This window comes from Kogia breviceps, chromosome 8 (genome assembly GCF_026419965.1).
Source record: "Kogia breviceps isolate mKogBre1 chromosome 8, mKogBre1 haplotype 1, whole genome shotgun sequence".
In the NCBI taxonomy this organism is placed as follows: domain Eukaryota; kingdom Metazoa; phylum Chordata; class Mammalia; order Artiodactyla; family Physeteridae; genus Kogia; species Kogia breviceps.
Window position 1 is genome coordinate 90,481,749 of NC_081317.1, and position 10,825 is coordinate 90,492,573.

At 50.2% G+C, this 10,825-nt stretch overlaps 1 protein-coding gene across 5 annotated transcripts in view; it reads left to right on the top strand.

The window, feature by feature from the left end:
- The window catches only part of FRMPD1 (FERM and PDZ domain containing 1), an 85,274-nt gene extending 78,196 nt beyond the window's left edge, over positions 1–7,078 (top strand). For all 5 annotated transcript variants that reach the window (XM_067039737.1, XM_059073287.2, XM_067039736.1 and 2 more), the window contains 2 exons: positions 921–1,727; positions 4,563–7,078. In XM_067039737.1, coding sequence (XP_066895838.1) covers positions 921–1,727; positions 4,563–6,943 — 3,188 coding nt within the window. In that variant the 3' untranslated portion in view covers positions 6,944–7,078. The remainder of the gene's footprint in view (positions 1–920; positions 1,728–4,562) is intronic.
- The last annotated feature ends 3,747 nt before the right edge of the window (positions 7,079–10,825 follow it).

Sequence of the window (10,825 nt, forward strand, 5' to 3'; positions counted from 1 at the left end):
GGTCCAAGGATCTGTTCTGTTTTGATTTTTTTAATACGATTCCCTATCTGATTTTGATGCCCAGTCAGGACAGAGCTGAGAGTTTTAGGAGGGGCTTAGGAAACCAACTAAATACCCAGATGTTTCCATGGACAGATAGATCTCCTTGGAGATGGAGGTAATCCTGTCTCCTTTAGTGGTTGTTCAGATAGATGTGGGAAAGAAGACTTGACACTGTGGGGAGAACATGGAATTTGGAGTCCCATGGACCCTGTGTCAGTCAGTATAGCATGATCTGGGCCTGTCACCCTTCTGAACCTCAGTCCTCTCATCTGGAAACTGGGAGGGAAGGCAGAGGGGGCGGGAGGCCAGATAAGCATCTGCCTGTCCCCCAATGCTGTTTTTTGTTTTTTGTGGCCTCTCCCATTGTGGAGCACAGGCTCCGGACGCGCAGGCCCAGCGGCCATGGAGCACAGGCTTAGTTGCTCCGTGGCACGTGGGATCCTCCCGGACCGGGGCACAAACCTGCGTCCCCTGCATCGGCAGGCGGACTCCCAACCACTGCGCCACCAGGGAAGCCCCTGGTTTTTTTTTTTTTCTTTTTTTCTTTTTAAATTTTATTTATTCATTTATTTTTGGCTGTGTTGGGTCTTCGTTTCTGTGCGAGGGCTTTCTCTAGTTGCAGCGAGCGGGGGCCACTCTTCATCGCGGTACACGGGCCTCTCACTGTTGCAGCCTCTGTTTTTGCGGAGCACAGGCTCCAGACGCGCAAGCTCAGTAGTTGTGGCTCACGGGCCTAGTTGCTCCGCGGCATGTGGGATCTTCCCAGACCAGGGCTCAAACCGGTGTCCCCTGCATTGGCAGGCAGATTCTCAACCACTGTGCCACCAGGGAAGCCCCCAAATGCTGTTTTGTAACCCGTGGTGTCTCCTGTGTTGCAGGCTACGAATCCAGGGCATGCAGTGACTCCGAGGAGTCCTCTGAAATGGACTGTGTGTTGGAGCCCCTCTCTGACAGACACCTGCTGAAGCTGGGCCCCTGCAGACCACTTGTAGAAGAGGAGCAGCCTGCTGGGGACAGCTCCACGCCTGAGGTGGCTGGGAAAAGCCCAAGCACCTGCGGGGCCAGCAGCAAAACAGACAGTGCTGAGTCTGAGGCATCGGACTCGGCCAACACTGAGAGCCGAGGCTGCAGGACCAGTGGCTCAAGTGAGTCCATGGATGCCTTGGAAGAGGATGATGTGGACGCCTGCTCCTCCAGTAGGTCCGGCTTCTTCCACCTGGGCTCAGTAGGCTTCCCAGAGAATCTTGATTCTGACAGCCAAGAGGAGAGAAGGAGGATCGAAACCAGTGGCTTTCTCTGTCTCCTGGACCTGGCTCACAGAGCCAACCCTGAGTGCCAGAAGACAGAGTTTTCTGAGAGTCCCGCTCCTGAGACCTTCAGCTGGGGACCAGAACTGAGCATGGTCAGGCTGGACCCCAGGATGTACGAGGGCAGCCAGATTGACTACTACAACCTGTGCGCCAATGTCTCCCCCGCCAGCCACCTGAGCGACAGCTCGGACAGCACAGCTTCCCGGCAGGGTCGGGGCCTGGCAGCCTGGGCCCAGCAGGGTGGGCCTGAGGCCCAGCCCAGCTCCACGCTGCAAGTGCTGGCCCCGTGCCTGCCGCTGGCCTTGGAGGATGGCAGTTCGGATGAGGAATACTATGATGCAGCTGACAAGCTCACACCCCCAGATGCCTTCTCAGGTGAGCCCTCCCTCACAGGTCTGTGGATTGTGCAGGCAGTTCCTCAGTACCCACGGGGGGCAGGGGCCAAGCTTGATGGGAAAACAGGTAGGTAAAGCACGGTCCTTGTGCTCTTTGGAGGTGGGCCAGCTGGGCTCAGTGGACCACATTATGGGCATCCCGACTTCAAGTAAGGGCTACAAGGGAGGTTCAGAGAACTGTGGGCAGGCAGAGATGGGTGGCATTAATTCAACAGTGGGAATCAGGGAAGGCTTCCCAGAAGAGGCAGCAAATGGGCCAGGCGTTGTAAGATGGACAGAATTTTCACAGAAAGAAAAGGGTTTGACAGCCCAACAGAGGGAAGCAGCTGTGCCATTGTTGACCTCAAAGCTTTAAATGAGGCCTTGAAACAAAAAGAACCTAACTGACAGGCTGTTGGTGGCCCTGAAGGGACCTGGACATAAGGCAGGGGGATCATGTTTCTTTCAGGATCCTCATCCCTTCCTCCACAAAGAGTGTGGGGTGTCTTTCCACACAGAATGACTTCCTAAGCTGACCTGAGATCCTTGCGGGACATTTACACACACACACACACACACACACACGCACGCATGCATGCACACACACACACACACAAACACACTCACTCTGCACTCTGAAGAAAAAAATGGGAAAATAGCACAGACATTAGGGGTGACCTACTAAGAGATGGGGAAGCTGCAGCCCTTTTCTTTGTTCCAGCCCTTTCCTGTTGCTCCCTGCCCTCTAGTGGTTTCCCGTTGCTCGTGGGAGAAAGGCCAGCTTCTTAGCAGCCCCTGCAAAGCTTCTTGAGGCCCTCTGTGACACGGCCTCTGCCTGTTTCTCTCCTTCCCCCTGAGCCCTCTCCATGCAGTCCTGTCACACAGACCTCCTTGCCATTCTTTAAAAGTGCTCAGCTCTTTTCTACTTCCAGCCTTTGCACATGCTGCTCTTTCCACCTGAAACATTCCTCACCCTGATCTTTGGTTGCTGATGCCCATCCATCTGTCAGGCCCCAACTGGAAATTCACTTCCTCTGGGAATATTAACCAGACTGCCAGGACTAGGGCAGGTCTCCCCATCCCTGTCACACACCCTGGGTGCTTCCTGCCTGGCACTTAGCACTGCCTGTATTTGCTTATTTATTTGTGTGATTTTTGTATTGATGTTTCTCTCCTTCACTAAACCGAAAACTCCTTTGAGTGTGGGAACTGTGTATTTGCTTATTTATTTGTGTGATTTTTGTATTGATGTTTCTCTCCTTCACTAAACCGAAAACTCCTTTGAGTGTGGGAACTGTGTATTTCACACTCATCTCTGTGTCCTGGCACATAGTACCTGGCAGTTGCTGCTAACTGGATAAATGAATGCACTCTCCACCATCTACCCTGACTTCATTAACTGACCTAGAAACCTATGGCCAGATTGTGCCCTGCTTCCCACAGAACCCATCCAACTGCCATCCATGTCCCAAGCGTTGCCCTTCTGGGTCAGCCATTATGCTAGAGGTAAGATGGGCGTGAGACAGACCATCAGTCAAGGCCTTCCTTTATGGGAGTCCAGTCAGAGTTATAAGGTCCACACTGGACACTCCCTCTTTTACAGAGAGCCAGTGAGGTGCTGGGGAGACAGTCCAGACCTGGGACTCCTGAGCCTGGGGTCTGGTTTGGCCCCTGACTCAGTGTGGGAACCTCTCCCTTTTTAGGCTTCAGAAACACCCTTGGTCAGTGGCTGTAGGTGGCCTAGAGTGGCAATTCCAAAAACATGGCTGGAATTCCAAAACATCTAAATCACCCAAGGGACCTGGTTAAAATGCTGTAAATTCCTAGATCCCAGCCTCAGAGATTCTGATTTAGGAGGTCTGAGGAGCAGCCTAGGATTTGATGAAATTTTTAATAAAGTTCAGCCAGGGTGCAAAAAACTGGTCTAAGAGCCCTCTGATTCTCAAGTGCTAGCCTGTGATCTTAATTCCTTCTGGCTGATTCCCAGGACTTCTTCACAAAAGTGTGTCTCCATGCAGAAAGATCCATCCTGCTATGTGCAAGACCCCTCATGCCTATGACTGAGAGTCACAGCCACTTTGTGTCAAAAGAAAGCTCGCTCCGAACCCTCACCCATGTAGTGACAATCATAACAATGACAGCACTGGCTCCCTTTAGTAAACACCCGTTAGGCACAGGCCTTGTGCTAGGAGCTTGATACGTACTAAGTCATCTAACCAGCACGGCAGTGCTGATTGACACCACTGGTACTGACTGACTTGGGTTAATGTAAGCACAGAGAGAAAGTGTTGAAAGTATGTAAGATAGCTTAGAGAATTGCCAGCAGAGGTGAAGACACGGGCAGCAACCAGATCAGGGGGTGGGGTAGCAGGATTCTTCATTGTACTGTCAGGATACCGTGGCTGCAAAGAATGGGCTCTATTGTTTTTTGTGTGTTTTTTTAAATTCAATGTGTTTGAGATTGAAATTTTAGGAAATTTTGTGACTGACTTTCTAGGTCATAAATCGACCACTTGGCTGATGTGGATAGGGCCCCTTCATTAATAGTTCCAGCAGACTAACCGTTGGGGAGATGTCATTCCCTAAAAGGAAGTTGGGGTACTGTGACCAAAAGATAAGGCAATGGATCTTGGGCAACCAAGAACCAAAAAAGGGTCTACCACGGTGATCATCCCCATCTTTCAGAAGAGGAAATTGAGGAGCTCAAGATTTAACATGCCCATGGTTACACAGCCCAGCCAGGATTTGAACCCAGGCAATCCTGAGTTCTGAGCCCAAGATCTACAAGTCTCTTTATTTTTCCGCTTTTCATGTTTTTTCCTTTCTTGATTCTCAGGGCTCAGAGCTGCTTCTGCTGCAGAAACCAGTGCCACAAGCTCACAGAATAAGGCCAGCACTTGCAGGCCTGAGGACAGCCTGAATCCTGGGCCAGGTGGAAGACAGCCAAGCAGAAGGGGAGGGGTGAAGAAGTATGCCAAGACCCTGAGGAAAAGAAGGTCTTTCCTACAGACCGACTACACCTGTCAGGTCTCATTTCCCCTGATGCCATCAGCCTCCCTGGAGAGCGTGGACGACGTGTGCTACTATGACCGGGAGCCTTACCTGGCCCTCAGTGCACCCTCCCCAACTGTGTCCTGTCTGCAAGACGTGCAGGGTGAGCCTGGCCTCCTGGAGACCAAGGCCCTGGGGCTACTGGCTCCCCTGAGGGAGACCAAGAGCAAAAACCCAGCCTCCCGAGCCATGGAGATGGAGCCTGAGACCATGGAAACCAAGTCGGTCATCGACTCTCGAGTGTTTTCAATTTCTGCCATTCGCCTCCGGATTGACCCCAGCCATAAAGAGAATTCTGGAATTGCCCCTCTGACCGCCAGTGTTGCCAGTTCCCCAGCAAACACTCCTCACAGTCCCAACCCAGGCTCATCTGGCTCACATACGGCTCAGGTAGGGCTTCCCCAGACCTTATCTCCATTTCAAGACTCGGATGGCAGTGCCCCCCGAGAACTTGCCATGGAGCTTGGGGACAGCACTTCCTCCCTCTCCAGTGCTGATTTGAACCCAGACAGAATCTGCCTGAGCATCAGCCCAGGGCCACATAATATCTCTCAAGGAGACACACTAGAGCTGGGAGGAGTCCAGATAGAAAGAGCACTGGGATCTCTGTTTACAAATCATATGCAAGAAACTGCCCCCCAGGACACAGGGTCTCTGTTTTCTCCTCGAGACAGGCCTAGAAGTGGTGAGTGTGGAATAAATTCAGAAGAGAAGATGGCTTCTTTCCCTATGAATGAGGAGCAGCAAGGACAACTATCTTTGGAACATGATAGAGAAGTTACGAACAAAAATGGGACCAACTTATTTTGTGATGAATCTGAGAAGGATCCAGGTGACCCCAAGGGTGACGTGTTGAATGCTGTTCCACAGACTATTGGTGTCAATGCTCCAGCTGGTGGCATGGTAGCCTCCCTCTCCTTGGAGACTCCTGTAACAAGGACTGAACAGACCCCACCACATTCCCCCAGAGACCCCCAAGGACAAAGCAGAGAAACCCCAGGCCAAGCCTGCCAGGCCCAAGAACAAAAACTATTGGCAGAGCTGGATTTAGACCTGGATTTCTTGCTTAGGGACCAGACCATTTCATCAGCTTTCCCTCTGGAGGAGGTCAAGGCAGAGCCACCTAACCATGTGATAGGGGAAGATACCACCCCTAGGGAAACTCCTCAGCAGGTCTCTTTGAATCCAGGGCCTTCTCTGCCCGAGCCACTACCGTGTTCCCAAGAGGAGCCCCACTTAGAAGGTTCAAATCATTGTTCACTGCCAGAAAGCAAAGACAAAAGCCCTAGAATGTGCCTTCCTAATGAGAAGTCTTTCCTGTGCTTTGCCCCAGAAAGCTATCCTAAAGTTTCTGCCAGTCTCAGGATGGCCACATCTTCGGGGTTTGCAGGTGTGAATGAGACTGTGGCCCCTAGGACTGGGATGGAGCAGTGCAGCTGTCAGTTCTCCTATGCCATGTGCTTCCGTGGCCTGCAGCCAGAGATGGAGGAGGAAGACAGGGGCCTGGAAGCACACCCCACAGCCCCCCTCACCTCACCACCCTCTGCAGGCCAGCTGGCCCTGCCCTGGAGGCCTGCCTTGGCCCACAGCTGCAGCACTGAGCCCCTGTCGAGGAACAGCCACATCTGGCCAGAGTACTGCGCCAGGGCTCTGAGACAGCTGAAAGCTGCCCCTGCCAGTACCCCCGAGGGCTTCATCCAACTCACGGAGAGCTTGCTGGAATTACAGGACATTTTAGAAGCTTCCTGGGGAAATGGGAACACGCACCCTCCCGAGAAGTGCACCTGGCACTTTTCTGAAAGCCGGAGCCACCTCTGCATGGGCTCCCAAAAGCTTCTGTTGAGCTGCCAGCACGTCATCAGAATGGACCAGTCCCCCGAGGAGATGCAGGGTGCTGTGCGTGACACCTTCCAGCACCTGGTCCAGCTGGCCAGCCTGTGCTTCCAGTTCACAGCCTGCAGCCGCTGCTCCACCCGACACAGAGAGGCAGCGGGGAACCTGAGGGATGTGGTGTACACCTACCACCAGTTTGTGGAGGCCGCTAAGCTGACCTGCGAGAGAGGCTACCATGACCTGAGTGTGAAACTCTTGGCCCGTCAGTGTACGGCCCTCACAGCCGCTGTATTCTGTTTGACCCAGAAGTTCTGGTTCTCCACTGCCCTGTGAGCAGGCCAGTTGCCCAGACCCCCTGCCCTGCCTTGGACACTTCCCTGAGCAGCTCCTACCATTCCTCTGCCCACCCCTCTCAAATGTTTATTATTTAGAGTGTTCAAATAAACTGCTGCTTAATCTTTGCCTGAATCATACAGAGTGATGACAAGTTTGGGTCAAAAGCATCCGCTCGTATTTGTTCAACAAACATTCACTGACTTATTCATAAAGATGAGTAAGACAAGCCCCTGCCCCTGGCCAGGATGCTCACAGCCCCTCTGGGTGGGTACAGATAAGCAGATTGCCATCAGTAATGTGTGTACCCTAGGAGGAGCATACCCTGCGAGTGTGGAAGCAAGAAGTCACAAACTGTCCCAAGAAGGCAGGGATGAAGGAGGAAGGTGCAGTCACTGAAAAATTGTCTTGACTTCTCATATCACACTGATTTGGCAATAACCTCTGCAAATAGGAGTGAACACTTGGGATATTTGATAGATTCCACCTTCACAAGTTTTGGTTTGCAGCACCTGTGCCTGGAGGCCTGGTATTCTTGGTGGCCTCGCTCCAATAAGCATAGGTTGCCACTAGGTGGCAGTAAGCACCGTAGTTGCATGGCCCCCATATCCAGGTGTGTGCTCTGCTTTACATTAAAACCCTGAACTAGATTTGCCTTTTTTTTTTTTTTTTTGGTATGCGGGCCTCTCACTGTTGTGGCCTCTCCCGTTGCGGAGCACAGGCTCCGGACGCGCAGGCCTAGCGGCCATGGCTCACGGGCTTAGTTGCTCCGCGGCATGTGGGATCTTCCCGGACCAGGGTACGAACCCGTGTCTCCTGCATCGGCAGGCGGATTCTCAACCACTGCACCACCAGGGAAGCCCTAGATTTGCCTTTTTAAGAATAATATTAGAGCAAAAGAAATATATTCAGTACCTTTCTCACTAATTCCAGTAGAGCCACTTAATCCCTGTTAATCTTGGTGGGACCTTGGTCGGACATGCTACTTAACCTCTCAGTGCTTTGGTTTTCTCTTCTGAATATTGGGGATACTAGTGCCTGCTTTGTAGGGTAGAAATCTAGTAAATACTCAATAAAAGTTAGTAATAATCCCCAAAGATTATGGATTCTTCTCCTAGTCTGAAACCCTTCCTTGCATTTTGTTTTCAGACTCCAGGCTGAAGACAGCCTTGGGAGGCCTTTTTCCCCTGGCTTTTCTGTCCAGGCAAAAGGTGGTTTAGACACTCACTTTGGGCTATCAGAGTTTACTCAAGGGGTCCTTCTGGGGCTCCTGATCAGTTGTGGGCTCAGTGCTTCCTCTGCAATTTGTCTCCTCTAGAGCTCTCTAATTTCTCTCCTTCACCCAGCAAAAGCAGGGCAAAGGTGAGGGTGTTAAGTGACATACCCAAGCTCTTGCCAATCAGAAGGAAAGCAATATTTGGGGAGAAGAGAAGAGAATCTACCCATCCCCTGTTACCAGTTACTTGTTAACTAGTAGCCAGTTAACCAGTACTAGTGCCAGGAAAAGATTATTTTCTTAAAGGTCTGTTTCTTTTCACAGAATACTTTGAATAAAATTTAAATAAGGCTCTTGAAAACAGATTTAAAGTGATTTCATGACAATGGAAAATAGGAACAATAGGACACCCAAATACTAAAAATTGTATGATGCTAAACAGGACTTGAATACTTATACTGTGTTCACAAGCTTAGGGAAGGAGCTCAGGACTTCAACTCAATCAGAGCTTGAATCCTGGCAGTGTTGTTATAAGTGCTTCTCTGGGCCTCATTTTCCCCAAATGACAAAAGGAAATAACACTAGTCTCATTTAGTGACGGCCTACAATGTGCCAGATGCCGTATTTAGATAACTTGAATACATTTTCTTATCAACACAACACCCCAAACTAGAGATTGTTATATAATACACATTCAGCATTATTGTGAGAAATAAGTTCTCATGGAAGGCAGGATGGAGACTGTGAAGCCTCAGGCACAGGCACTCAGATGTTTGTTTCCTTCTTCCTTTGCTTCCTCTCCCCTCAAATCCATTAGCTTCCTTGGGTTGCTACTGTATAGAGCTGGCATTTTTGCTCTGAGCCCCCATGAGATGTACTAAGTCCCAGAAGTTCTGAAGCAACCACTCATTGCTTGTGGAGAAGCTAAAGTACAGGGGGTTTGCCGTGTTTAGCACTTTCTCTGAGATACACAGCTCCCTACATGAGAGCAGGACAGGACTGCCTACTACCCAACACAAAATGCAGGGGACATGGGTTCGTGCCCTGGTCCGGGAAGATCCCACATGCCGTGGAGTGGCTGGGCCTGTGAGCCATGGCCGCTGAGCCTGCGTGTCTGGAGCCTGTGCTCCGCAATGGGAGAGGCCACAACAGTGAGAGGCCCAAGTACCACACACACACACAAAAAAAATCAATTGTTTAATGACTGAGAAACGACTGGATATTTACACTCCTTCATTTTTCCACCCACCATCATATTGGCGGACTTATTTCTTTACACAAACATTTATGGTACACCCATGCCAGGGTGCCTGATGTAGGATTATGGATGTAAATAGTTGGGTGAGAATCATCTGCAAGGGTTCCTGGTCCAAGAGGTAAAATGACATGTAGAGATACAGACCTACCTAAGGCATGGTGTGCTCAGGACCACCAAAGAGAACAGATAAGGTGCTGTGAGAGCTCAAAGGAGATAAGTAATTCGGGGGTGTTGGGGGGGAGTGGTGATTAGGGAAGGCTTCCTGTAGGAGGCAGCATTAGTTAGAACTAGTATGTCAAGAAGTGTTGATTGGGGACTTCCCTGGTGGTGCAGTGGTTAAGAATCTGCCTGCCAATGCAGGGAACACAGGTTTGAGCCCTGATCTGGGAAGATTCCTACATGCCATGGAGCAACTAAGCCCGTGCACCACAACTACTGAACCTGCGCTCTACAGCCCATGAGCCACAACTACTGAGCCTGTGTGCCACAACTACTGAAGCCCACGCACCTAAAGACCGTGCTCCACAACAAGAGAAGCCACCACAATGAGAAGCCTGCGCACCACAAGGAAGAGTAGCCCCTGCTCACTGCAACTAGAGAAAACACACACACAGCAAGAAAGATCCAACACAGCCAAAAATAAATAAATAAATAAATTTATAAAAATAAAGTAGTGTTTTTTTTTTAAAAAGAGAAGTATTGATTGAGAAGCTATTGTGTGTCAGGTCCTGATTTTGGTAGATAGGAAGGTAAATTTTTCTCAAGAAGGGAGAAAAATCACTTGTTTGTTTACCCTGTTGACAAATATTTACTGTGCATTGGCACCGGGAATACAATCACTAATGTGATAGATGTAAGTCCCCTCAAGGAACTTATAATCAGTAGGGAAGACATCGGGAAAAAAAAGATTACTGATAGGTGAAGATTGAAATAAAGAAAATGAAGAGTGCAAGATGGGGCTGGGATGAGCCAATCTTCCGGGGGGGGGGGGGATGGTCAGTAAAGGCCTCTCTGAAGAGGGAAGGTTTAAGCAGAAGCTTAAAGGGTAAGAAGGAGCCTGCCATGTAAAAAGTGAGAGAAAAGTAACTGCAAAGGCTTTTGTTGTGTTTAAAGCATTTCAAGAAGACTGGTGCGACTGGAACACAGCAAGCTGGAGGAAGAGTGATACATGAGGTCAGAGGGTCAGCCAGGAACCAGGCTATGCAAGGCCTTGGGGAGGTTAGATTTTACATCCAATTACAATGGGAAACCACTGAGGGGTTTGGAGTAAGGGAGACACATAATCATTCGGTAAATGGATGGAGGCCGGAGGGGGCTGGGCAGTGATACCAGCTAGATGGCCTTTTCTGTGGGGAAAAGCCCCACTTTTGAATGAGCTTCATGAGCTCATTGAAAAGTGAAGAGACAC